Source organism: Triticum urartu, chromosome 4 (genome assembly GCF_003073215.2).
Source record: "Triticum urartu cultivar G1812 chromosome 4, Tu2.1, whole genome shotgun sequence".
In the NCBI taxonomy this organism is placed as follows: domain Eukaryota; kingdom Viridiplantae; phylum Streptophyta; class Magnoliopsida; order Poales; family Poaceae; genus Triticum; species Triticum urartu.
The window spans coordinates 395,051,376-395,079,198 of NC_053025.1; the positions used below are offsets into that span (position 1 = coordinate 395,051,376).

A 27,823-nucleotide genomic window follows, 5' to 3' on the forward strand; every position below is an offset into this window, starting at 1 on the left:
CTAGATCTCATTGTTCGCGGCGAGTGTCTGTTGCGGTCTTCAGAGCTTTGTACGGTGAGTGCATTTGCAGGCGTCCCTATCCCTTATTGTCTGTTAAGTGTACATTTTTAATCTTTGGCGAACTACGAGCAAGCGAAGGAAGAAGACTGTTAGTATGATTTTGATGTAACTATCTTTTGTCCTCCATCCGAACTATATTACTTGTCACTCAAACTGATGTACATTGCCAAAAAAATTATATAAATTATGGTGTTTATAATAAATAAGAAAACAAAAGTAGTCAACAGTTTGGCGCATGAATCGCCCCTCGTAGCCCTCTCGCGTCGCTCCCCCGCGAGCGACCGAGGGGGCAACCCTAGCCGCCGGCGCCTCAGGTCCCCCGCCCCTCTTCTCCCCTCGCTGCCGTCGGTCCGCGCCGCCGGGCAAAGCCCAGTAGGTGCTGGCGGCGGGGGGGGGCCTATCTCCTCCTCGCACGAGGACTCGACGCGGGCGGGTGTCCTTGGGCGGTGGCGTCGCGTTCATCCGGGGCACGGCAGCATCACGGTCCCCCCGATCTCGCAGCTGACTAAAAATCCCGCGGTCGGCACAGTTTCAGTCAGCTGCGAGATCGGGGGGACCGTGATTTCCGGTGAAAATCGCGCCGACTACGGTCATGGCGGACGATGGCGGCGTCTATAACGTCGTTCCCTTCTTGAGCATCGTTGTTGTAGGTCATGGCGCCCCACTTGTGATGCTCCGCGGGAAACCCTAGATCTAGGTCTACCAGATTGGACGATGATGGCACCTAACGATGGCAATGGGTCGGGTTTGGATCGGGTTGCACAATATCAAATCCATATCCATATCCATGAAGACATTTTTTGCCCGCATATGAAAAAATCCACGGATGAAAAAATGTGTCCATATCCAAACCCGATGGATATCCATACCCACTGGATATCCATTGGGTCCTCTCGAGACATATAAATAAGACATAACACAATGTTAACATAAGCTCTTCCATTCTTCACCTTGTGGTAGGCTAGGCTTCACTTATGGTATACATTAACTTATGGTAAATCAACATTCACTGACATTCTAACTTCATTTAGTATTTTTCTAACAGATCAGAATGATGAGTCATTTAACAACGAGATAAAAATAAGGGAAGGGGCGTTGGAGTATTCTACGGAGGGGATTGAATGTCAACTAATAAAACTTACGACATGGATTGTGTAATTTATTTTGCATCTTTTAGATAACAATGTGTAAAATTATAGTGGGGCATGTGATTGTGGGGTAGGGATAGTAGATTTTTGCTCATTAAGTTATACTATCAGGTCGGGTTTGGGTATACCCATAGGTACAAGATTATATCCATGCCCTACAAGCAAACAATCGGGTCGGGTTTGGGCGCCACCCATGGACACAAAAGCATATCCAAACCCTATCCATTCGGGTAGGATATCCATGTCCATGGGTAAAATTGCCATCCTTAATGGCACCTTCGATGTCGTTGTCCCTCCAGGGGGGCATCGTTTTGGAGCACGTGATGGCTGGAGGGGATAAGAGGTGGAGCGGTGTTACATCTACCGCAAGGCCAACGGCGGATCCCGACGGCATGGCGCCGCGGAGGTTCGGCGTTGGGCGCGTTGGAGATGTACTCGCGCAGGAGGATGAAACTGTCTGGCGTCATGATGGCGTTGATGGCAGAGAGGCCTGGCAAAGTCGATGCATCAGTTCTGCTCTGAGGATAACCCGAGTGAAGATGGAAGTGTCGGCCCTTGCAGCGTGTAGTGCTCAATAGGAGTGTGCCAGACCGGTGTGGGACCCAATCCAGGTAGTGGCTTTGATGGGACACACGGCTTTAAATGTTAGGCTTTGGTACGATGTCTGTTTGGTATTAGGCCCGGACATTCGACACGCGTTCATCAAGGGGATAAGAGTAGCAACAGCGTTGCCAAGATGGTGGCTTCAGGCTTATTGATGTATCACATTTATGGTCTTTGTGAATAATTAATAATATGGCTAAATGCATCGCCCAGATGCAGAGGCCAGGGTACATCCTCTTTTTTCAAAAAAAATTGGCGCAGCCCAAAAAAGTTAGATTTTTTTCTTTTTGAGTCTCACAACAAAAAGTTAGATGGGTCATCCATCATTGAAGTCTGTCTCCTGCAATTTACTATAGATGATGTGGGATGTCTGGACTCGCTGGACTGGTCCGGCGCTGCACTTGGCACTCCTCCGGTCCTTTATCCTTTCTTTCTCCCTCGCGGCTTTTAAGCTTTGAAACGAGGTGGTGCAAAATCTTAGTGAAAAAAAAAACTAAAACTGAACCTGGCTACTACCTGTTGTTCGTGGCAGCGACAGGTGGTGGCGGGAGACCTCACGAGATTCCCACCATATAACAAACAAAATACGTACTAGTATGGCTAAGCTGGCGCGGAAGAAAGACAAGGGAAACCAATTCAAAAAAAAAAAAAAACTGGTGAGCGGACTAGTGCCGTGCAGCGGTTACAGTCCGGGTTTTGACCAGCTGGGTGGGACATGTGCAGTGCAGGTGGTGGGGCACGACGGTAAAAGCGCATAGGCAGCGAGAAGAGCGTGCCGCTGCGCAAAAAGTTATTGCGGCTCCACTCCATACGGGCCGGCCCAAGCCTAGTGTCAGGCAGGCAGCCAGGCAGCGCTCCTCCTCGTTTTAAACGCTCCGTCCTCTCTCCATCACCTCTGCTCTGCTCTCGACTCGCACCGGCACCACCGCCGCCGCCGCCGTCGCCGTCGCGTATACTCTGGCCATCTCTACACCGGACGAGGACCCCTTCCGCCGCGCGCGCTCCAGGTACCGCACCGCTCTTGGGCCCCTGCATTTCCCTCATTTTCTTCTTCTCTGCGCGTGCCTCGTTCATGTTCAGTTCCACGGACACGGAGGAAGATGCTTGTTTTCTAGACTTTTTGGTTTGGTTTCTCCTGCAATCCTTTCAGTTACTACAAGTAATTGTGACTTATGTGCGCCTCTATGGCCGGTTTTCTCAGCCAGACGCTCCTCAATTCCCGTTTCTAGTTGTTACCCGTCCACTATTATCCCGCAACACCCTGGTTCTCACTAATTAAACGATTTTTTTGCGGGTGCACTAATTAAACTACTCTATGCTTGTAGTACAGTCGATTACTACCCTTTCAAGGTTTTTTTGTTTTTTGGCAAGACCCAACCAGTGTGGCTGCAACCAGGAACCAGGATAACCAACAGTTTCCAGTAAATAATGAGTCTGCCGCTTGCCGGCAACAGGAATACCAAACGCTAGATTTGCTCTGCACAAGAAAATACTGCCCTTATAAGCTGAAAAGAAGGAGGCCATACAAATTCAACGTATTTGTTAGCTATACATTTGTTCTACAGACTAGTACTCCCTCCGTTCCTAAATATAAGTCTTTGTAAAGATTCCACTATGGACCACATATGGATGTATATAGATGCATTTTAGAGTGTAGATTCACTCATTTTGCTGTGTACGTGGTCCATGGTGAATTCTCTTCAAAGACTTACATTTAGGAACGGAGGGAGTAATAGACAAAAAAATGGACCATGTTCACAATGATGCAGAAGCCGGGGGTTTAACCCCCTTTTTGGAGAAAAAAATAGACTATGTGTTTTAATCTATGTGTTACGTACATTTCTTGTTTTTTGTCCTGGTGGAATAGTGTAGATCTAGCACTAGCAGTAAAGCATCTATGCCATGAAGCCTTTTAGTAGTACACTAGTACTGCACAGTACAGCATTTTTTTCTTTTGCTTTAAAGGAAAAGCCACACTTCTACTGCTCTAACAATTCGCTAAAACGTCTAGAAAAACAAAGCAATATTACACACGGCGACACTGGTTTTGATGAGCTTTTAAGGGCTGCAAATGCGTCAACTCTGAACCCTTGAAAAATCATGTCCTCAGCAGTGGTTTTGGAGGACCGGCCAGTACTCGATTGTTCCATGAAATTAAAAATACGACACATTTAACTTGGTACTCAGTAAACAGTTGCACGCTAACCTACATCTTGGAGTGAGTAAACAATGCTGCAGCAACCCTGGGGTCCAATTGCATGTGCAAATCTCACTCTGGATCTTCTTCCACACACTAAGCATCTCCTTGCCACTGCCCTAGCTTCCCGACTTCACATAGTTAGGCTAGTCTGGTTCAGATTTGCCTTTATCTGTGTCACTTCTCCTTTAACCTTTATTTAGTTTAGTTGGATTCTCTGATCAGGCAGCAGCTTTTTATATTGGCAATTACCTTGCATACTGGGCTTGTTATCCTGAAAAAAACGAATGAACATCATGTGTGCTGATTTCACTTGCCAATGGATTAGCTCAAAACTGGCGGTAAGGCTGCTGCAATCATGTAAGATCTGACTGCTTGGATAGTGAGCTCAAGCGTGCTGTCCTCTACAGTATACTTAGCCTGTCTTAGTTAAGCTGAGCCCACTTTAACAAAGTGCCACGTGATGTGGTTTCCTGATGCTGGAAACGAGCGTTCGTGTCTAGACTATATTTGGTTTGTGGTAATCGTACTTTGGTGTTCCATTCAAGAAAGTTGTGTGTGATATGATGTGCTCATCTTGGAGACCAGTATTGATGAGCTTTAGTTTCCTTCTTGCGTCCCCTTTCTCTGCTTTATTGATGCCTTCCGTCTTTTACATCATTGCATCTCGACCCTACCACTATGTTTTATTTTTACTTTTAGTTACTTTCTTGTGCAACTTTTTATCTCATGCTTGTATTGCCTTTAAATGAGCGCCGTTCTTTGGATGCATAATTCCTGTCCCTGGTGTTGATTAGCTGTTATGCATTTGTTATCCTATGATTTGACAATGCTTCAGGAGCATAGGGAATCATCTCCGTAGTGAATAAGAAGGCTCAGTAAAGGGCTTGGTTGCAAAACCAGCCTAGAGGCTTCCCATGCACAATTTCTGATCATTCACACTCTTCGGTTTCCTCCGTTTTATTTGACTTCCTTTTAAAAAGAGAAGCAAGCTGCACTAGCTTCAAACACAAGTTTATAAAATTGTCAGGCTCCAGTAGGAATATTTTCCCTTTGATAGTGCTTTGGTCTTTCATGGCATGACCGCGTGGGGCTTTGCCTTTGTGTTTGTTCTTCCTTAGTCCTCATTATGTCTTCCACAGGTGCGCGCATCTACACACTGGCACAAGGAACTGTGTTTCCTCCCACACTCCGCGTGCACACCCACATATCTCATGTTATTGCTTGCAGTTTTATAACGAGTTAAAGGCAAATAGATTTATGTTTGAAGTTGTTCTTTCAGTTTATCATATTTTAGCACTAAAATCTTCATTTTCATTGCAGCTGTTTCATTATTACATTGGCGTAAACAGATGAAGTTGTTGCTCATTTAGTCAAGTTGACTCCGAGATATTCTCTAATGGGTTATCTAAATCTTAGAGGCTCTTTGCTTCCATTGCTCTGTCTGCACCTGCTCCTATCACTATTCATCTCATTGGCTACAGCAGACATAGCCTCTGAGAAGCAAGCTCTCCTTGCTTTTTCCTCCGCAGTCTACCATGGCAAGAAGCTCAACTGGGATCAAAACATCTCGCTGTGCTCATGGCATGGTGTAACATGCGCAGAGGATCGGTCACATGTATTTGCCCTTAGGGTACCAGCTGCTGGGCTGATTGGTGCAATTCCTCCAAATACTCTTGGCAAGCTTGTCTCCCTTCAGGTGTTAAGCCTGAGGTCTAATCGGTTGAGCGGAAGCATTCCTTCTGATGTCATCTCACTCCCTTCTTTACGTTCCATATTTCTTCAGCATAATGAACTGTCAGGAGATTTGCCTTCCTTTGTTTCTCCAGGCCTCATCACCCTTGACCTTTCCTACAACTCCTTTACAGGGCAAATGCCTACAAGCTTGCAAAATCTTACTCAGTTATCTATCCTGAATTTAGCAGAAAATTCTTTGTCTGGACCTATTCCTGATCTCAAGCTTCCAAGCTTAAGACAATTAAATTTGAGCAATAATGAGCTGAATGGCTCAATTCCTCCCTTCCTCCAAGTATTCTCAAATAGTTCATTCCTGGGGAATCCTGGACTGTGTGGGCCTCCTCTAGCTGAATGTTCTGTTCTTCCTTCGCCGACACCCTCATTACCACCGTCGCAAACATTGCCACGACATGGAAAGAAAGTGGCTACTGGATTTATCATTGCGGCTGCTGTTGGAGGCTTTGCTGTGTTTCTGCTAGCTGCTGTTGTTTTCACCGTGTGCTTTTCAAAGAGGAAGGATAGGAAAGAAGCGGGAGCTGGTTACAAGAGCAAGGGAGCCGATGGTGCAAGGATTGACAAGCATAAAGCGGATGTGAGCAGTGGTGTCCAAATGGCTGCCAAGAACAAGTTGGTTTTCTTGGAGGGATGCAGTTACAACTTTGACTTGGAAGACTTACTGAGAGCTTCCGCAGAAGTCCTTGGCAAGGGGAGCTATGGAACCGCCTACAAAGCTTTACTCGAGGATGGCACTATAGTAGTTGTCAAGAGGCTCAAGGATGTTGTGGCAGGGAAGAAAGAATTTGAGCAGCAGATGGAGCTTATCGGAAGGGTAGGCAAACATGCAAACCTCGTGCCTCTGCGTGCTTACTACTACTCAAAGGATGAAAAGCTTGTGGTTTATGAATTTGTTACTACTGGAAGCTTTTCAGCCATGCTACACGGTACGCTAATGCCTTTCACCCCTGCATAATTTTGTTTACCTAAAGATCCATTGTTTTGTTAGCATAAGACAAACATGCCTATCATCCCTGAGCTAGCAAAACTTACATGCACAAAATGACCATGCAGATAGCAAGCTATGATATGTAGAATATACACATTCATGAACTTCACTTTCTAATTCTGTTAAGAGGACATTGTTGATTACCCACACACTGAAAATGGCTCTAATTGTTTAGCAGAAACAAGAAAAAAAAATAGCATTTCTGTAGATGGTGTGGCAATGTTCATGTTCTGATTAAAGTGGTGATGAACAGGTATTAAGGGCCTTGTGGAGAAGACCCCATTGGACTGGAATACGAGGATGAAGATCATACTTGGAACAGCACAGGGCATTGCACACATCCATGCAGAAGGAGGCCCCAAGCTTGCTCATGGCAACATCAAGTCCACCAACGTGCTCCTGGATCAAGACCACAACCCTCATGTCTCAGACTACGGGATGAGCACTCTGATGAGCCTCCCGATCAACACCTCCCGGGTGGTGGTCGGCTACCGCGCCCCAGAGACCTATGAATCCAGGAAATTCACCCACAAGTCGGACGTCTACAGCTTCGGCGTGCTCCTCATGGAGATGCTGACCGGAAAGGCCCCCCTCCAGTCGCAGGGGCAGGAGGACGTGATCGACCTGCCCAGGTGGGTGCATTCCGTGGTCCGGGAGGAGTGGACCGCCGAGGTGTTCGACGTCACGCTGATGAAGTACCACAACATCGAGGATGAGCTGGTGCAGATGCTGCAGCTGGCCATGGCCTGCACGTCGCGGTCCCCGGACCGGCGCCCCACGATGGCAGAGGTGATCAGGATGATCGAGGACCTCCGGCAGTTCACCGCTTCCGAGAGCCGGGCCTCTTCCAATGAAAACCCCAGGGACTCCAACCCTCCATCGGCGTAAATGCTGGCTCTGGCTGGCTTGTTCGTCCAGAAGCAGCTCAAGCACTGGCTTGTATTCCATGAACAAGCCTTGTATCCCTATAACTGTGCCAATAGTCCATGCGTGCAAGTTAATTGGTAGTCTCTTTAACATGTAATCTTAATACATTGCCTCTGCTCGTGGGCATCAGACATTGTTGTGTCAGTTGACGACATTGATTATCTTCTACTACCTGCTTGCAAGTAGCAGATGCGCACACATCGCTCCTCACAAGATCGCACCCAAGCAATAGATGAAGAACTACTCCCTCCGGTCACAAACATAAGATGTTCTAACCTTTTCTCTCTCTTTTTTGCGGGGGAAAATGATACGACCCTTCGTAATAAAAACAGTAAGGTCATCGATGTTTCATCTGAAGCCGGTGTTGTCCGAAAGTACGATGCATCTACACTGGAGTATCTACGGCCAAGTAATGAAGATGAGCATACACTAGCTAATACTTGCATGCACGTTGATGCATCGGACAGAATTAATATAGGCCGAAAGAAGAAACAAGTCCAAGCTCAGAACCAGATAAGATTTATTTCAGAATTTGACATGCGTACAATGGTGCAAGAAATAAAGAGAGAGAAATATGAGATGAAAGCCAGCATAGAATGCTATTCTGTTTTAATTGTAGGAGGCAAAATCCATTCCGTGCATGCAACCAAGAATTATGGCTATTTAATTGGAGATATGGAAGGAGTTAAAGGAAGAATCAAGGTACTAGGATTTATGTTCTTGTTTCAGCCGCACAAATATCACGCAAGTGCAAACGTGCCGTGGAGCGTGTGGAGTCTGCTATGTTTGAAGGAAGTCGAATGGGGTCCACCAGAACAATTAAAGGAAATAATGGCGCACCAAATTATAGTCCAAGCATATTTAGAATTAGATATTCCTTGTAACAGATTGCATGCTAAAAATAAGGCATGTAACCTTGTGGGTCTCGGGAGAAGTTTCAGGTTCGGTTTAGAGTTTCCTTTTATGTTTTTTTTGTGCGTGTGTGCAGCCTATAAAGGCCAAAGGTGCGACCATGTAAAACTGAGGTTATATTTTGATATGAAATAGACAGATGTGTTTTCAGGGGTAGACACCCGTATCAAGTTTTTGAGGTAGCTTTAGAAAACCTCTTTGTTGCGATTTCTGTGAGGAAATTGTTTTGCGCGTGAGGTGCCGTCGTCCAGATTGTTTCTCTCGTGCTGAGCCGCAAGGTTCAAACCCTTTACTTCGTGTGCATCGCGTGCGCGGGCGAGAGGTTACTGTTACTGAAGGTGGAGTACCGTGAAAGGTCGGGCCACAACAACGGATCGGATCTCATAACGAGGTTCGGTTCTCATTAGAAAAAATATATGTTCTAACCTTTTTTTTGGGCAAAATATATGTTCTAACCTATTTGTGTGTTTGTTCACTCATTGTAGTCTGTATGTCGTATATATTAAAATATCCAAAACATTTTATATTTGTGATTTTAGAGTAATACAAGTATAGCACCATAAAAAGAAACATGCAAAAACTCCATCCCTTCCATATTATAAGTGTCTTGTCTACATCAGCGACACTTAGAGTGTATTTGGTTCAGAAACGAAGTGAAATGAAATGTTATGATTCCGTTCTAGTAGAATGGGTCGGTTCCATCCTTGTGTTTGGTTAATGCAAATCTGAGGAATGGAACAGTTATGTTTTAGTGTTTGGTTTCAGATATGTGATGAAATGGATTTGTTCATCCCTACACTTGTCTGCTTGTGATTATGTAGAATATATTAAACTTTGAACTGGATTTCAGTCAATCAAAAACCACTGGATGCATTGGCACACATATGGGCAAGATTAAGCTGAATTAAAAAAGAGCAGTGCATACACTGAATCAGATTTCAGAACACCAAAAACAGCCGGTTTCAGTCAAATGGCTGATCTCGACAAGACAAAGACTGAATTGGATGGGGAGCTCAACAGTACAGGGCTTAGCCCCAATCGCCGGCGCACTGGTTGGGCTCGCTGGGCGCCGGCACAGGACTGGAGACACCTGGGCGCGAAGACCGCGCCTAGCGGTGCACGAGGCCGCACAGCTGCGCGTACTACAGATCAACGCCGTCGCTCGCGGCCATCCAGCGCGGCCGTCTCGTGATGCATGAGGCCGTGCAGGAGCTGCTCGTGCACTCTGGTACGGATCTACGCCGCCGCCCGCCTCCATTAGCCGCCGTCTCTCGGTGCCCGCCGTCGCTCGCCTCCATCCAGCGCCGTCTCTCGGTGCCCGCCGTTGCTCTCCTCCCTCCAACGCCGCCTATTGCTACCCGCCGCCGCTCGTGTCGAGAGAGGGAGAGGCGATAGAGTTGCGGGAGTGCGAGGATAACGACCGGTTCCATGTGGTCCGCTCGATTTGGAGGTATGAGCGCCTTCCGCATCTGACAGAAATATTCGGTTCGTGGGAACCAGTCGGTTACCGTTCCAGCTCTATACTCCTACCAAACACCAGACGGGGCTAGGAACGGGTCCGACCCATGACATTCCGGTTGATGACTGCAACCAAACGCACCCTTAACACTTAGAACGGAACGGAGGGAGTAATAACCAATCAAGGTGGCCGTATCACCCACATACCAGAACTCAGAGAATACAAGGCATACCAACATTTCAGATGTTACTATAATATAAATCTGGCCAGTACAGCTTCTCACATGGTCAGACAAAGCCCTCTTGTATAAATCCGGAACAATAACTTCTCACGCCCCTGATAAAATTACAGGGGAGGAAAAAATCTATCGGCAGCAAGCACCGCCACAAATCACCATAGCGTCCATATCTCTGCAGAATCCAATGCACCCGTCCAACACATTCGCCACCATCTTAATGTTACGAAGAAGTTCCAAAAGCTTACTGAAAACTATGTCAGTGCAACAAAAAACAGGACTCCTCTTTCCAGCACACAGATCTCGAGCAGCCCGATGGGCAGATGTAGAGTTACTTTTGGTTCACCAAGTCTGCACCACTGACATACCTAGCAACAAACGAGATCAACCGGAAGGGTGCGCCAACAATGGGGGCATCAGTGAATGGAACCTCCTCAGCTGTCTGTGGATCATCTTCATGAATCAGTACATCATCCAACGGAACCGGCACGATTTCACCACTTGTTCTTGGTTCATCAAATCCTTGGCATGCATTTGCGTTCATGAGGCTCTGGCCAGCACCATTGCTGCTCGTTGCTTCTGCAACGTACACCGAAGTTTCATCTGCATGATCACTAGAATAGGCACCAACAGGAATGTTGCTGACATGACTGTAGATATTGTCCGAAGTAACTGCCAGCGAACTGTTCAGACCTCTATCAGCAGCAAGTTCGTTACCCTGCACACAGGGAAACATTGCATTTAAGCAATTATGAATCATTGCGACATGTAAGGAAATCACATTCCCAACAAGTGGGGAACTGAACTGTAACCACCCAGAATGGATATTCATGTAAATGAACTACGTACATAGATAATTTTTGGGTACAGTAACATCCTTACGGAAATGGACAAACATTCGCATAGTAACATACTTACTTTACTGATCACGGTCGTAAAATCAGTGGTCTGCTTATGGAGAAATGAACCGGACAGATCTGTTTGATTCATCACCTCATTTTCAGGAACCTGCATCATAAAAAAAAATCAGTTTTATAGAATAGTCTGGATGCTAAGAATTTATTACAAAGAGGTAATAAATAATACGTATTTCTGACCAGGCAATTTCATTGGAGATCAAATATTCAGTTGTAGGTTGGTAGAAATCAAATGGGTATAAACATAAGAATCAATAGAGCGATGTTCTGGACAAACTTACCTCTTTAGTAATGGAGGCTTCAGTAAGTGCAATCTTTGCTTCAAGGGTTTGTAATCTTGACTCCAATTCATCCACACTTACCACCAACCGCTGATTTTCCTCAACAGTACTTTTTGAAGTTTCATCCAATACCTTCACCTGCCAGGCTTTGTTATTAAATAGTAATATCAGAATATATAAGTAAATGTGCACATGCTACATATGAAAACCGAACAATTGAAGGTCCAGATCTGACAGATTCATATACCAACATATGAACTATTAGACACTTTTTTTAGGTTTATTAAGTATAAACAACTACTCCGCAGAACCAAAGTACGTATGCTGTATCTCCTTTTAGAAAAAACAACTAATGCTTGCCCATAGGATACATATTGCGATATTAGCATTTCACTAAGGATTCATTTTTCTCAACCAGCTACAATGAAGAAAAATAAACAGTTGGAAACAGACGGTGTAATTCTTACCTGCTCCTGTAATGCTTTATTGGTTTCCTCCAGCAAACTTAATCTTTCTTTAAGAGAAGTCTGAAGAAAATAAGCAGCATGTCAACCCAAAACAGTTAAAAAGAAAAATGATACAAGTCCCCGAAGGCATAAAAAACGCGAAGAGAAAGTAGTGATAAGTAATCTCTCTGAACATTACCTCCTGATGAGTTAGGACACCATTGACATCCTCTACGCACTTGACTTTGTTATCCAAAACTTCCTACGTGAAATTGCGAAATAAATATTATATTGGTGTTACTGTTTCAGCAACTTTAAATAAATCAAGCCTGATTAGTGATTTGCTCCATACATGAAGTTTGAGCTGCTTGGGACGACCCAAAGACATCTCATCCCAACGACATATCTAGTGATTTTGATTCATCACTTGCATTAATAGAACTAAACTACCGATTGAGTGAACAAGCTAAATATCATGGCTTTGCAACCCCTGGCACTAAATTAACAAGCTAAAAAAGATGATCCAGTCATTTTGGGGTGATCATCCTGTAAAATGGAAGGAAGGTACTTCATTGTATTTTTAAAACTGCTTTTAGTTTTTACCAGTGTCAAAGCCTAAGCTCAAACCAAAGTTCATCGGTAAAGTTTGACCTCCTATACAACAAGACTGGCACATAGACCTTTCTCATCAAAGAAACAAATAAGTAGAAGGAACAGCAAATACCTCCTTTTTAACCAGCATATCGTACCCATTCTGTAGATTATTAAGTTTTTCCTCCAAAATGACCTAAAATAAAAGGCAATATGAGGTAAGAAAATTCAATTCATTTCACCTAGCTACATGGAAGAAAATAAATAGTAGACTCGAGAGAGTAAGATAATTTCCCAGCTGCATTGATCAAATCAAATGGTGATTACGTCCAGCACATAAAACATACCTCATTTTGTGCATGATAACCCACTTTGTTATGCAACTTTTCAAGTTCGCTCTCCATCTCGTTCTGCAGGAAAAGAAATATAAGAGTATTTTGTATGAGATGTTTCTAGTGTGCAAAATAGTCTTTTCATGTTCAGAAGTGACCGTCTGGTTCAGATAATAAGCAGACAGCAAACAGGCTTTGCATCTGTTGATACATAATCCCTTTCCTCAATTATTACCCTTAAACAAATAAATGATATTCCCCGCAAAAAAGTACATGATACTGTTATGTATGTCGACGTTAAAAACAGGGGCATGCATACATACCACTTTTTGAAGCCATAAACCTTTCTCATCTTCCAATTGCTTTATTGTATCGTGTAATTTATCCTGCGGTGGCAATGACCAATGAGTGTATTTACAAGGATGAACAGCACAAAGAATCAAATGTGCAAATGCGGAGCTGGAAGTGCAAATTGAGAAATCCAAGTAATTTTCACTGATGAAAGAGCAGGTATCTAGCAACAATATTGCAGAAATGATAACATTCTTCTTTACAGGAACGGTTAGATGGTAGGTATGCATGATCAGGGGATGTTCACAGTGAAGATATATCAAACTTGAATTGAAAAGATAGAGGCCGTTGATAGTGCAGTTACGCTTTACAGAAGAACTTACAAGCTTTGATTCAAAAAGTCGGTCCTTGCCAAGTTCCATGGTAGAATCTGAAATCCCAATGCTCATCTGATCTGCATAGACTGTATTACTGGCCTTGTGATTCTCCTGTGTCATGGTAGGTTCGTGATTCTCGTCGCATGGAATCACCTCACCAACAGACGACGATATGGTTTCATCAGCGTTTGCAACATTCTGCTTTGCATGCGGAGTCTGCTCGCGTTTCTGGTACTGTGTTCCCTCTCCAACACTGGACACTGCATCTCCAACACTGGACACTGCATCATCTGCATCAGCACCACTATAATTTTCTTTTGGAGCCAAATCATCATTGTGGCTGTGAGGAACAGCTTCATCGGCATTGGTCACCGCATCACCAGTATTCTTCCCTTGGTTTCCCTTCTTCTTCCTGTTCCTCTTCTTTTTGCTGTCCATCTCTTGGTTTGCAGCTTAGCCCTTAAATTACTATCTGTATCTACTAGCATGGCGACAACGAACAAAATGAACTTTCAGCTAATTTGTTGAACAGACCTTTTTATCAGATAGATTGAGTATCCTAAGTTCCATGGCACTCTATTGGTGAAAAATAAAAACAGATTATGTGCGTAATATTTTTATCTTCCTGCCATAAACCATACAATTTAGTCATTTCGGTAACCAACTCGTATCCCTATCTTGATTCTTGAACGCCACAAGAAAGGAAACCTCACACTTCATTCAACCAACGGCAACACAAGACCGGATATTACGACCAAAATAATAATCTCAGCTTGTGATTTCAGCCACTACGCGCCTATGCCCATGCGTGTGTCTATATGTAAGCAACGGATTCGAACGGAGTACATAACAAGAGTTTCTACTAACAAATGCCGGCACAACACACAGCCGGCGACCCCGGAGGTGGTTCTGCGCAAGGCATCTAACTTCGACCAAAGGGAAACACAAGATCATTTTTTGTACTAATAACTTGATGACGAGTTCGAATATAAATTTCAAGGGGACACGGCGGAGGATTAAGATAAGGAAATAACAACGGCCCGGTGGTACTAACCCTAGAAACGCCGCCGCTTCTGCTGGCCACGGATTAGGGAGGTTGGGATCTGGAGGAGGGCGATGGGTTAACTGGTGGGAAGGTGGATTTTTGGGGGAGCGTTTGTTTAATTGGAAAGAGATCTTCGTAGGAGGGAGGGAGGGAGGACGGCTAGGGCGGAATGGTCGGTGGCTTGTCGCTGCGCGAGCCTGCGCGCACGTTCTATCTATTTTTCTCGCCGAAACTTCCATTCTTCCTTCGCCAATAGTACTCTACTGTGTTGTTATCTTATGCAAATGCAGAATTTTGCAGACAGGAATTCTGCATTTTGATATTATTTGACATTGCGGCGAGAAGATTTTGTTGTATGCTTCCATTTCCATACCAAATCTGTTGTCGTAATATTAATTTTTATGCTCAAGGCTAACATTTCGTTCTAGGTTGTAAAGTAAGCTTATTAGGTCTTATTTATTCGCAAAAAAAAAAGATTAGGTCTTATTTTCCATCGATATCCATACAAGTCAGGTATGGTGTAGGTGAAATTTATGGTTATTGAAAATGAATGGCGGTGGGGAACGAGCTGGGCCGCTCTGGCGATAGGATAGGCGACGCGCTCGAGCCACCGCCGCTGGCCACTCCGGCCACAGCGGCCACCCTGTCGGCTGGCCAGCCCACCCACATGGGCTCGGCCTGCCCCTCGCCCTCCTTGGGCGCTGCGCTCGCTCTGCCGGCCGCCTCTCCCCATGCCGCGTGCGCCACGGGCGCCGTCACTGCCCTCGAAGCACTCGGGGCGGCAAGAGACATCTCCGTGGCTAGTCCGGAGGCCATTCTGGCTGGCTCCTTGCTCCGGGGCGGTTTCCTGGCTGCCTCTACACCTGCCGTCCTGCGCGTCGGCACGCCCATCGGTGACGGCCCTACGCTTCGCTCGCCGGGGGAGGCGCTGCTGCAATACTCCCTGCTCAACTTCTCCTTGCCGGTATGTCTGCCTTTGTCCGCCGCTTTCTTACTGTACTCTCCTACGATGGTCTGGCTGGAGGTGCTGCTTCCGGCACCGCCGCCTCCGGCGTCCGCCATCGTTGCTCTGCTGAATGGTTGGATCGGGTCGCCCTTTGCTCATCCCTTAATTCATCAAGTCAATGCTTGCTTATTCTCATTTACCGTTGCCAACAGTAGCATTGCTCGTTTCATTCTGTTGCTCGAGGGTGTTAATTACAAAGGGATTGTCGTCCGTTTCCATGCAAAACCCACACCTGTTGGTCTGACCCCGACTCGGCTCTTCGCTGCCCATGCTTTCCCTCCCGTCTCTGGCCCTGGTCCGCGGGCCAGCCCCTCCATTGCTCCTGCTTTTGCGGTGACGCGGGACAAAGATCCCAGCTCAGGCACGCGTGGTCTTCCGTACCCGACACCTGCTGTCGCTCCGAGCCCTCTCGCTACAAACCACCTGCCCTCGGCCACATGCTGTACGGCCCCTGTCGCCTCCCTCTTGCCTGATCGCTCCCTGGTTCAACTCTGCTCGCTGGAGTCCACACTTGCCATCTCCTGTTGCTCTCCCCGTGACCATCTTTTGGAAGGTCACCATTTACACCCTGGGCTGCCACGTCGCTCGCCTGGGTCGACCTCTGCCTTCTCAGCCATGCGGCCTCCAACATTGGACTTATGTGCGTTGGGCATCTTGCCGCTTCCAACTGGTCCGCAACATCTGATTCAGCTGGCCGCCTGCCCGCTGTCGCAAGATGCTGGGTGGGAGCATGCATGCGCCTCTGCCCATCTCGGGCCCGCCCCCTCCTGCACACCCGCTCTGCCCGGTTTGTCCTCGCATGCTTGGCCGTAGACGACGACCCCCGTTGGACGTTTCTGCCGCTGGGATCCTGCCTCGGCCACCGGGCCATTTGCCCTGGTTAACTGCTTTCCCTCCTCTGCATGAGGATCACGACACCACTCCCTCGGCCTTGCTGCAGATCACGGACCGGACCCGTAGCCAAACCGAGATAGCCAGCCCCTCCACACCTCGGCTGCCGCCCCATGCAGCTGCTACGCATGCACGCCCGCTGGAATCTTATGCCCACGCCCTTCTCGCTACTCCTTTTAGCATGCAGACCCCCTGCCCTCATCGGCACAGATCAGCCTCCCCTCCCAAACGAATCTCCTCCATGAAGCGTTGCTTCCGGTGTCTGGCTCTCGACCACCAAGTGCGCGCTTGCCGTGACCCTCTGCGCTGCCGGAGATGCTGGCGGGTGGGTCACACCCAACACTCTTGCACGGCTATTTTACCCCCCTTGGCACCCCCCTTGGCCATCCACAACTCACAGGCCGCCATTGCCACCCCTTCTCCAACCTCTCAAGCCACCATCGCTCCTACCTGTCCCTCTCCCACGCTTGTCAGCGTCCGCCCTCACCCCTCCACCCCTCCCATCCCTGCACCTATGGCTGATTTCATCCCTCTCGAGCCCTCCTCCTCCGAAGATGAGCAACAGCTCTCCCCTACCCACCAGCCGTCCACCCGCGTGTTTTCCTTCCCTGAGCAAACCGAGGCGGCGGAAGTCGATGACGATAGCCTAGCTGAGGAAGAGGACCCAGACGAGGTCGAGTTCGAGTCGGGGGAAGAGTCCACCGACTCGGACGAGATCCAATCTGTTTTTCCCTCTTCTCCACCTAGGCATCGACGCGACTTCTCGAATGTCTTCATGCCGTTCACCCCGATCGAACACTTCCAGAACCTAGCCTATGCTCTTGTCAACCCACCCCACCCCTCCCCTCAAGCCTGCATCCGCTATGCGCTCCAATCCGGAGCCGGAAACCCTCCCGTTCTGATTCGGGCCTCGTCCTATGGGGCAGGCCTAGTGGTCTTTGGGTCGGCCTATGAGAGGGAGGTCTCCATCCTTTCCAGCCCGCTAACATGCCCCATCAACACCGTCAGCCTTGTTCGCCACGAGGACACAGAAAATCGCTTTCTCTTTCGCCTTGGCATGGTCTCTGCCCTAAGCATCGAGGACTTCCCGATCGAGTACTGGTTCACCCCCACAATCATCAATTCCATCGTCCCTTTCGCCTGCCCAATTCAGATCGATCCAGTCTGCCTCACCGGTGTCGACTACTCCGCGGTCCTTGTCTTTGTCAAGAGCCGCAGCCTTACCGACGTGCCTCACACTATCCCGGTGCATGGTTTCTCCGGCCTTGGCGCCATTGCCTCGGTCCTTGTGATCCACTCCCACGAGCTCCCACCTGATCCTGCCTTTGCGATGCCGGACTCCGATGATGACAACAACGGCGGAGGCGGCGGGGACGGCGGGGATGGTGGGGATGGCGACTTCCCCATCAGCATGGACCCCGACCTGTCCACCCTACCACCCCCTCTCACTGATGAGGGCCATGATGACCGGGTGGTTCAGCTGCCCGGCGGCCTCACCATGATGGCGAACCACAAGCCGCTCGTGTGTGCAGTGCCTCTAACTGCCCGCCCCAAGTCGGTGGAGGTCAAGCTCTTCAAAGGCTTCTACGACGTGCGTGTCCAGGGCGCGGGCGGCGAGCACGGCTTCTACCGCATCCCCATGAACCCCGCCGGCTTGCCCAAGCTCATCGTCGCCAACCTTGCCACCTGCTCCATCGGCTTCCTTGACAGGGTGGCGACGGTGGGGCCTTCCCACACGCCCTTCACGGATGCCGAGGTCATCTGCAATGACTTCCGTGGCCGCGCCTTCACCCCGGGCTACGACGGCGAAGACCAGGTCATGCAAGCCGTGGAGCGCTTCGACAATGGCCTTCCACCCATCCTTGACGCGCCGCCGCTGCCTATCGCCGGTGTCGTCCAGGAGGGGCAGCCCGAGCCCCCGCAGCTGTCTCCTCCACCCCTCGGCACGCCCGTCAACCTCCCTCCCCGGGCTGCTTCACCGAAGATCTTCTACACCCGCCGCAGTGCACGTATCAAGGAGGGTGAGAACCCAAACCGCATGACAATGCTCGAGAAGGCCACCATCAGAAAGAAGCTCAAGCTGGAGGGCAAAACGGCTGTCCCGAGCTCGGCGCTCCTGCTGCCTGTGGCTGAGCTGCTGGAGCTCGCTGCGGACGGCGGGCCCCCGCTGCCACGCAAGGACGCCGTGCAGCTGGCCGTTGCTTGCGGCGTCTCCGAGCTCGACCTCAACTCGATGCCTGCCTGTGATGATGTGTGAAGGCCCCACGGCCTGCGCTCCGCGGCGGCGCCATCCCATGCCCTCCTCCTCACGCAACTACAGCTCCTCTACCAGTTTTAGTCGTAGTTTCTTTAGCAGGGCGAGCCGCCGCCATATCTACCCTCTCATACCCCGAGTCCGTACCCCCTTTTTTCTGTGTTTCTCTGCCCTTCTCTGTACCGTGCCCCGCATTTCCTCCTGTAACCGACTGTACCATCGTTTACGTGTTATGTTATCTCACTGTCTTCTACATGTCGTTTTTCGGGTTACCAATGATTAGGGAGCTCTCAATTATCTCATGGAACGTGCGGGGTCTGGGTAGACACAAAAAATGCACGGATGTAAAATCGTCTCTCTCCTCATCCACTTGTTCGGTCCTCTGTCTTCAAGAATCTAAACTTCAAGAGATCACCCACTTCAGGGCTATCTCGTTTCTTCCCACCAATCTGCGCAATTTCCATCTAATCCCCTCCAATGGTGCCTCGGGTGGGATTGTCACTGCCTGGGATGACAACATTTTTGACTGCTCAAAAATCGTCAAAGGGGACTACGCTTTAACTTGCTGGTTTGAATCACGTGCAGACAACCTAGTTTTTGCCGTCACCAATGTCTATGGACCCTGCGACTCTGCCTCCAAGCCTCTCTTCTTGCAATCCTTGGTTGATTTGATGCCAGCTATCTCTTGCCCCTGGACAATCATCGGTGACTTTAATCTTACTCTCCGGCCCTCCGATAAATCCACGACGCATTTCAGTATGGCCGAGGCTAATCTTTTCGCTTCTGCAATTAACACTCTCCAGCTCTAGGATCTCCCTCTCCTCGATAGGTGCTTTACTTGGTCTAACCAACAAGACGTGCCTATCCTGGTTCGGCTCGATAGAGCCCTTGCCAACGTTGCATGGGCTACCACTTTCCCCGACGCCTCTCTCTCTTCGATCACCCGTACAACTTCCGGCCACGTCCCTATCCGTCTCACCGCTGCTACCACTATTCCTCGATCTACGGTGTTTCGTCTAGATCGCTCCCTGCTCAGCAATCCTCTTTTCAAGGAGAAGGTGATGGCTAATTGGAGGAGTGTGGGCACTCTCCATGCCCACCTTGGCTCTGCTGGAGTCCTATCCTTGAAAATTAAGCGCACCAGGAACATGGCTAAGAAGTGGATGGCCTCCTGTCGGTCCCCTAAGACCCTAGCCTTAAACTGTCGCACCACAATTGATTTTTTGGACAAACTAGAGGAGGCTCACCCCCTTTCCCAGCTTGAATCGCACCTTCGTACCCTAATCAAAGTCACTCTCCATCGGCACAATGCTGCCATTGCCGCTTACTGGAGACAACGGGTGAAAATCAAGGACTGCGTTTTCGGCAATGAAAACTCGGCCTACCTACATGTGTGCGCTTCGGTTCGCCATCGCAAGAATCAAATTAAATCCCTCACTAACAACAATCTAACTTTCACCGCGCACTATGATAAGGAAGTCCTCCTTCTCAATTTCTTCAAAAATCTAATGGGGGTCAGCTCCACCGTCAGCACATCCGTTGACATTGAAAGTCTTTTGCGCCCGAACTTCATTTCCGCTGCACAGGCCTCAGACATCTCGAAGGCCTTTACTCTCGATGAGATTAAGGAGGCTCTTTGGGCCATGAAGGATGACGCGAGCCCAGGCCCTGACGGCTTGGGCCCAGCCTTCTACAAAGCAAACTGGCATATCGTCAAGCTTGACCTCCTTAACTTGCTTACGGACTTTCACTCTGGCACGGCCGATCTGAAGCGCATCAACCGAGCCCATATAGTTCTGCTTCCCAAGAAAAGTGATGCCTCTAAGCCTGAAAACTTCCGCCCTATTTCCCTCCAAAATTGCTTTGTTAAGCTCGCCTCCAAGTGCCTTTCCAACCGTGCCATGCCCCTGATCAACCAGATCATCCACTGTGACCAAACTGGCTTTATCCGGGGTCGCGGGATTGCCGAGAACTTTGTTCATGCAGCCGATGTTGTCCAAACATGCTTCAAACGACGCACGCCGGCTATTGTTCTCAAACTAGACTTTCATAAAGCCTTTGACTCGGTATCTTGGACCGCCTTGTCATCGATTATGCGTGCCAAAGGTTTCCCCCCCTCTTGGTGTCGTTGGGTAGAGCTCTTGAATTCATCGGCCAGCTCTGCTGTTTTGCTAAATGGGAAGCCCGACCCTTGGTTCCAGTGCCGAAAGGGCCTTCGACAAGGCGACTCTCTCTCCCCATACCTCTTCATCATCGTCGCCGACGTCCTAAAGCGTCTTATTCTTCAAGCCTCCGATAATGGTCTGTTGTCCCATCCTCTCGTTAGTAACCAACCTTGTTCCGTCTTACAATATGCCGACGACACTCTAATTGTTCTACCCCCCGACGCGGCACAGTTACGCACTCTCAAACACATCCTTCTCCAGTTCTCTGAGACCACTGGCCTAACCATTAACTTCCACAAAAGCACCTTCACGCCTATCCACGTGGACCCGGAGCTAACTCCAAGCCTAGCGGCTATCCTCAGATGTCAGATCGCTACCTTCCCCCAATCCTACCTGGGTCTGCCCTTATCGACCCATAAGCTTAACCTAGCCGATTTCTTTTTCATCATCGACAAGCGCCTAGCCGGCTGGCGGGGCCTTCTTTTATCTATCGCTGGTAGGGCTATCCTAGTCCGTTCTGTCCTTCGTGCCCTCCCCATCTACGCTATGAGTGTCCTTCTGCTTCCCGCTGGAACCTTACAGGAGATTGAAAAACGTTGTAGAGCCTTTTTTTGGACTGGCCAAGACTCAGTCACGTGCGGCAAGTGCAAAGTTGCGTGGGATCTTGTTTGCGCACCCTTCACCAATGGGGGCCTTGGTTTCCTCTCTCTCAAGCACATGAACCTGTGTCTGCTTCTTAAACACATCTCTAAGCTTCACGACGACCTGGCATCCCCGGAACCTTCCTACTTAGTCTCCCGGTTCGGCTGGTCCCCCTCGCATGATGTTGGCTCCCCTGACCCCATGCACCCTCCTATATGGCGGGACATCATCAAAGGGCTCAATTTCTACCGCTCTATCACCCGAGTTCATCTTGGCAATGGGACTTCCACCTCATTCTGGAATGATCTCTGGCTCCCGCACTCCACCCGAACCCTCACACAGCAATTCCTGGCGCTTTTCACCCACTCCAACAGAATCCACACCTCCGTGGCACGTGCAATGGCTTCGGCCGACCTAACCTTAGACCTTACCCCTCGGCTCTCTTCCACGGCCGAACGCGAGCTTGATGAACTTCGATCCTTGTTGGCTACGGTACATTTGAATTTGCAGGCTACTGACAGACGAACGATGAGAGAGGCAGGTCACCCACTGACCACTAAGCAGGCGTATGAGGCAGTTTGGAAGCCCCGGCCTACAGACCCTCTTGCACCGGCAATCTGGAGAAACTACGCGCCTAACAAGTGCAGAATTTTTGCCTGGCTCGCCCATAAAGACCGCTTGTTCACCAACGTGCGACGTTTTCGCCGGGGCATTACTACCTCGGCCAAGTGCCCCTTCTGCAGTCAAGACGAATCCATCGACCACCTGCTCTTCACCTGTACGCGGCTCGCCCCTCTCTAGGCGGAGCTGAACAGCTTATGCCACTCCCCGCAGGGGCTCCTTCACGCCTGGGAGGGGGAACTGACCAATAAAATCAGGTCGACGGTTCTGCTAGCCATTCTTTGGAACATTTGGAAAAGACGCAACGCCAAGGTCTTTCGGAATGAACACCAACAGCTACACCAACTCGCCACCTCCACGGCAGATGATCTATGCCTCCTATAGATGCAAAAACATTCAAAAGCAAACCAGCATTCATGACTGGGGCTCCATGTTGCTTCACCTTGCCCGGAGAATTTAGCCTCCAGCTCTTTTTTTCTTCTTTTTTGTAATCTCTGCTCCCCCTCCCTACTCTAACCCCCATGTAACTCTGCTCCTTGTAACGACTCTGTGGGTTTTGACAATAAAGTTCAGGCAGGCGTAAGCCCGCCGTTGACGCGTCAAAAAGATATCCATACAAGCTATTTCGCTATTGTTGTGAGTACTTTCATTGAGCAATAAGATGCAAAGTGACGCGAGAAAAGCAAATATTAAGGGCCTCTTTGATCCGCGGGATTCTAAAAATGCGGGAATAGAAAAAATATAGGATTGGAATGTTATGCTCATCTTAATCCTACAGGGTTTTTTGTTGTTTGATTGCATCATATGAAAAACAAAGGATTTTTGTGTGGATGCTAGAAAATCCTATGGGAAGTAGAGAAAAAAAAGTCTTAGAAAAAAATTCTATAGGATTCAATCCTATGAATCAAATAACCAACATAGAAAAAAATTCCTAAGGATTCTAATCCTCCAAATTCCTACAAAAATCCTTTGAACCAAAGGAGTCCTAATAGGCTCCAATCTCCATTAAGGCCTCCTTCGGTTTAAAGGAATATCGTAGGAATTGTGAAGGATAAGAACTTTGTAGGAAAATTTTCTTTGGAGCCCTTTGGTTTATAGAAATGGACTCCTATTCCTACATAGGATAGGAATCAATCCTTCACATTTCAAAGGAAAAAGAACATTAGCCTAGACTCAATGGAAAAATTCCTATTCTATGCATCAAATGACATCTCTTTCTCTACAGGATTGAGATGCATGTCATCTCACTTGCTATGATTTTTCTATTCCTATACTATTCCTATCCCATTAACCAAGTGATGCCTAACAAATTACCCGATGGCAATTGCGGAGGACCAGTTTTTTTAAAGTGGGACGGATTTTGAAGTACGAAAGTATGAATGGTAATACAATACAAAATCAAAGCAATCTATACACACTAAAAAAAATATAAGATATTGAATGGAATCACCAAATACAAAATAAATATAAACATATATAAATAGAATCTTTATAATAGTCGTCTACCTTTTCTTGAGAACCATTCTTAATTTCACCATTATGAAAAGAATTACCTGGGTGATGGTGTTTTACCCTTCCCGTCCAATTGCAATCGAGAAATTACTATGCATACGATGATTTGTGATCCAATCTTTATACTATACTCAATCATGTAGTTGTTCCGCCGCAGTTTCTACTATGCATATATGACTATTTATAGCGCATCAAACTCACATGAAATGGTCATATGTGTATGCTACTCCCGTAGGAGTTGTTGGATTCCTCGAAGAGGAAAGGTGATGTAGCACAACAACATAAAATATTTCCTTCAGTTACGAACCAAGGTTTATCGAACCAGTAGGAGGCAGCAAGCTAACAACGCTGGCAACACTTGCATACAAACTGTAGAAGACTATAGGATGCAACTCAATTGTATTCCATCGGAGTCGGTTACAATATATATAGGTGGTGTCTTGCGTGACAAGCCAACTAACCATACAATATCTCTAGGAATCAGTTATACAAGGCTAGAGATAATAGGAGAATCAGTCGGTAATAAATACAGAGATATCACGTTTCAACACCCCCGACAGTCGAAGTGTCAGCATCGGCGATGCAAAGACTGGAATGAAACTCCTGGAATGCAGCGGTTGGCAACCCCTTGATCATGATGTCGGCAAACTGTTGGGTAGTCGAAACGTGAAGAACACGAAGCTGACCCAACTGAACCTTCTCACGCACAAAGTGAACATCGAGCTCAATGTGTTTGGTGCGCTTGTGCTGCACCGGATTAGCCACGAGGTAGGTGGCCGACACGTTGTCGCAGAAGACCACGGTAGCTTTCGGAAGTGGAATCCGAAGCTCACCAAGAAGATGACGAAGCCGACAAGTCTCCGCGACCACGTTGGCAACAGCTCGATACTCGGCCTCAGCACTCGAACGGGAGACAGTAGGCTACTGTTTAGAGGACCAAGAGACAAGAGAGTCACCGAAGAAGACACAATAGCCAGACATGGAACGTCGAGTGTCAGGACAGCCAGCCCAATCCGCGTCAATATAAGCAATAAGCTCAGTCGAGGCAGAGGCACGAAGACGAAGACCGTACGTCGGCGTGCCACGAATGTACCAAAGAATGCGCTTAACCAAGGACCAGTGAACATCATGGGGCAAGTGCATATGCAAGAAAACTTGTTGCACTGCAAACTGAATGTCTGGTCTGGTGAGCGTAAGGTACTGAAGTGCGCCAACAATGCTACGGTAGAGGGCGGCGTCAGCAGCGGGCTGGCCGGCGCTGGCAGAGAGCTTCGGCTTGGCCTCAGCAGGCATGGAGGCCGGCTTGCAGTCAGTCATGCCGGCACGGTCTAGAAGATCAAGAGCGTATTGCCCTTGGTGAAGAAAGAACCCAGAGGCATCGCGTCACACATTAATGCCGAGGAAGAAGTGTAACGTGCCTAGGTCCCTCAGCCAAAACTCAGAGCCAAGATGACTAATGATGTCGCGAGGAAGATCCTCTCGGGAGGCAGTGATGACAATATCATCGATGTAGAGCAGAAGCATAGCCACATGATCAGACCGATGAAGCACGAACAACGACGTGTCAGAGGTGGTGCTGCGAAACCCGAGAAGACCGAGGAACACCGTGATGCGCTGGTCCCACGCGCGCGGAGCCTGTTTGAGGTCGTATAACGACTGTGACAACAGGCAGACATCATCTGGATGCTGAGGGTCAATGAACCTGGCCGGCTGCTGACAGAGAACCCGCTCCTGAAGATGGTCGTACAAGAAAGCATTGTTGATGTCGAGCTGATGTACAGGCCATCGACGAGAGGCAGCTAGCTGGACGACAACATGGATCGTGGCAGGTTTGACAACCGGAGAGAAAGTCTCGGAGAATTCAACACCGACATGTTGTGCAAAGCCACGGACAACCCAACGAGCCATGTACGTGCCGAGAGAACCGTCCGGGAGGAGTTTATGACGAAAAACCCACTTGCCGGAGATGACATTCGCTCCAGGAGGACGAGGAACAAGGGTCCAAGTCCGGTTGGCGACAAGAGCATCATACTCGGCGCGCATGGCGGCGGTCCAATGAGGATCACTCAACGCAGAACGCACCGAGCACGGAACTGGAGAGATGGCCGCGACGTTGAGGTTTTGGTAGCGTGGGTTCGGCTGATGCACCCCGGCCATGGCACGGGTCACCTTGGAGTGGCGAGCCGGCAGGGGAGGCGAGTGTGGGCCGCGGCGAGGGACCACAACCAACGACTCAGATGATGATGAAGACGCGGGTGAGGCCACGGGCGTCAGAGTCAAGGGCGCGGTCGATGAGGCCGACGGCATGGCCGATGAAGCGCCAGAAGGCCCGGCCGGGGTCGATGACGAAGGCGCCGATGAGGATGAGACGGTCGACTGCTCCTGAGCTGGCGAGAAGGTCCTCGAGGCACGTGGAGACCCAGTCGAGGGCGAGGCCGCGGTCGGGGATGAGACCCCCAAAGGCCCGACTGGTGGTGGGGCCAGGAGCAGGACCGGTCCTGACGAGGCCGGCTCCTCCAGAGCCGAGAGGTGAGGGCCCAGCAAGGCCTGGGAGGCCGGCTCCTCCCGAACCGGCGAGGGAAACACCGAGGGCGGCGAGGCCGCGACCGAGGATGGAGAGTCCGTCGGGGCCGCTGCCGCGCCCAAGCGACGGGGTGGAGGGAGCGCAAGCCTGCCGCATTTCTGCAGCCTATCAAATGTTCTTGCCTTGAGTCCTCACAGCACTTCAGTGTTTGCCCTCTCAACTTGTCCGTTGCTTCTGGGATGGGCAACAGAGGCGAATGAGACCTTGCTTCCAAGGGCATGAACGTATTGCATGAAGGCGCGGCTTGTGAATTGGGTGCCATTGTCAGTGATGACTCTGGCGGGTACCCCAAAACGACACACCAATCCTTTCAAGAACTTGATAGCTGACTGTGTGGTCACCTTCCTCACAGGCTCCACTTCTGGCCACTTTGTAAACTTGTCGATTGTGACGTACAGGAATTCAAAGCCCCCGGTAGCACGGGGGAAAGGGCCCAAGATGTCGAGCCCCCAGACCGAGAATGGCCATGACAAAGGGATCATCTGAAGAGCTTGAGCAGGCTGATGGATATTCTTGGAGTGGAACTGGAAGGCTTCACATCTGGTGACTAGCTCAATTGCATCTTGGAGGGCCGAGGGCCAATAGAAACCTTGCTAGAAAGATTTTCCAACCAAGGCCCTTGATCCAATATGGGAGCCACACACGCCCTTGTGTATCTCTGCCAATAGTTTCTTTCCTTCTTCCCGACAAATGCACTTCAGTTTCACACCATTGGGCCTTCTTCTGTATAGTGTGTCGTCGACGAACTGATACATACTGGTCTTTCGGGCTACTCTTTCGGCTTCTTCTTGCTCTTTGAGAAGTTCTCATGTTTGGAGGAAATGGACTATATGTCGCGCCCAAGTTGGAGCCTGAGGCTCGACAAGAAGGATCAGCGGCACCCCCTCGTTCGTGGGAGTGCATGCCTCGACTGCAAAGGTTGGTAGTTCGGCCGGAGGGTGCTGCTCACCGAGCGAAAGGGAGTTGTTCCCGCCAAGCTCTCTGTCAGGGGGCTTTGGAAAGCTCTGCCGGGAGAGGCTTGTCGCGGTCCAGTTTACTCTTCTTTATGGCCATTGTTGCTGGGGATATGGAAGGCTGAGTCAGATGGAGAACAAAAGTCCCTGGTTCCACAGGAAGTTTTTGCGTAGCACACTTTGACAAATGATCAGCAATGTTGTTTTCCACACGTGGTACGTGCTCTATTTGTAATCCATCAAAGTGCTCCTACAACGTTCTCACTTCCTCCGGAGGCTTGAGCAGTGATGGTGTAGATGCTCAAGAACTCTGCCGGGTTCAGTCTTCCATCGTACTTTTCTGGTATCTCTATCTTGAATGTGCGGGCAGATGGCCAACGGACTTGCTGTAGCTCACGAGTGAAGGCGGGGAGCCCAACCTCAAAATATAGGTACCCGTTCTCACCGGGCATGGGCTCATCGACGTCAGGGACATTGCGCCTATCAGATTGGTGGCGGGTTTCATGGCGTCGTTCTATGGTGACGCGCGCGTCTTCCCTCCTCCTGTCTTCCAGGACCTGCCGCTGGTCCCGACGGGCTCAAGGATCAGACGAAGCCATCGACACATCATCGGGTTCTTGGCCATGTGGCTCTG

At 48.9% G+C, this 27,823-nt stretch overlaps 2 protein-coding genes across 4 annotated transcripts; one reads left to right on the forward strand and one right to left on the reverse strand.

The window, feature by feature from the left end:
• Positions 1 to 2,618: 2,618 nt before the first annotated feature.
• On the forward strand, positions 2,619 to 7,873 carry LOC125551766 (probable inactive receptor kinase At5g58300). 2 transcript variants are annotated; one of them, XM_048715088.1, is made up of 3 exons: positions 2,619 to 2,818; positions 5,332 to 6,686; positions 7,002 to 7,873. In XM_048715088.1, exons 2-3 carry the CDS (start codon positions 5,408 to 5,410, stop codon positions 7,634 to 7,636), a joined length of 1,914 nt encoding a protein of 637 aa, XP_048571045.1. In that variant the 5' UTR covers positions 2,619 to 2,818; positions 5,332 to 5,407; the 3' UTR covers positions 7,637 to 7,873. The 2 variants fall into 2 exon arrangements, with proteins under 2 accessions (XP_048571045.1, XP_048571046.1); XM_048715089.1 differs by lacking the exon at positions 2,619 to 2,818 and adding an exon at positions 4,447 to 5,150.
• A 1,599-nt stretch (positions 7,874 to 9,472) lies between these two features.
• LOC125551767 (meiotic coiled-coil protein 3-like) lies at positions 9,473 to 14,795 on the reverse strand. Of its 2 annotated transcripts, none has more exons than XM_048715091.1 (10): positions 14,571 to 14,795; positions 13,523 to 13,994; positions 13,172 to 13,234; positions 12,864 to 12,926; positions 12,650 to 12,712; positions 12,125 to 12,187; positions 11,947 to 12,006; positions 11,480 to 11,617; positions 11,200 to 11,289; positions 9,473 to 10,999 (listed from the first exon to the last, which is right to left on the reverse strand). In XM_048715091.1, exons 2-10 carry the CDS (start codon positions 13,952 to 13,954, stop codon positions 10,613 to 10,615), a joined length of 1,359 nt encoding a protein of 452 aa, XP_048571048.1. In that variant the 5' UTR covers positions 13,955 to 13,994; positions 14,571 to 14,795; the 3' UTR covers positions 9,473 to 10,612. The 2 variants fall into 2 exon arrangements, with proteins under 2 accessions (XP_048571048.1, XP_048571047.1); XM_048715090.1 differs by having other exon boundaries at positions 13,523 to 13,997; positions 14,571 to 14,794.
• Positions 14,796 to 27,823: the final 13,028 nt, after the last annotated feature.

Excerpts from the sequence above, each read along its gene's own strand:
- LOC125551767 (XM_048715091.1), bottom strand. The coding sequence starts at position 13,954 with ATGGACAGCAAAAAGAAGAGGAACAGGAAGAAGAAGGGAAACCAAGGG. Across the intron at positions 12,007-12,124 it reads GTGTCCTAACTCATCAGGAG|ACTTCTCTTAAAGAAAGATT; the intron begins GTAATGTTCAGA and ends TATTTTCTTCAG. Across the intron at positions 11,290-11,479 it reads AAGCCTCCATTACTAAAGAG|GTTCCTGAAAATGAGGTGAT; the intron begins GTAAGTTTGTCC and ends TTTATGATGCAG.
- LOC125551766 (XM_048715088.1), top strand. The coding sequence starts at position 5,408 with ATGGGTTATCTAAATCTTAGAGGCTCTTTGCTTCCATTGCTCTGTCTG. Across the intron at positions 6,687-7,001 it reads CTTTTCAGCCATGCTACACG|GTATTAAGGGCCTTGTGGAG; the intron begins GTACGCTAATGC and ends GGTGATGAACAG.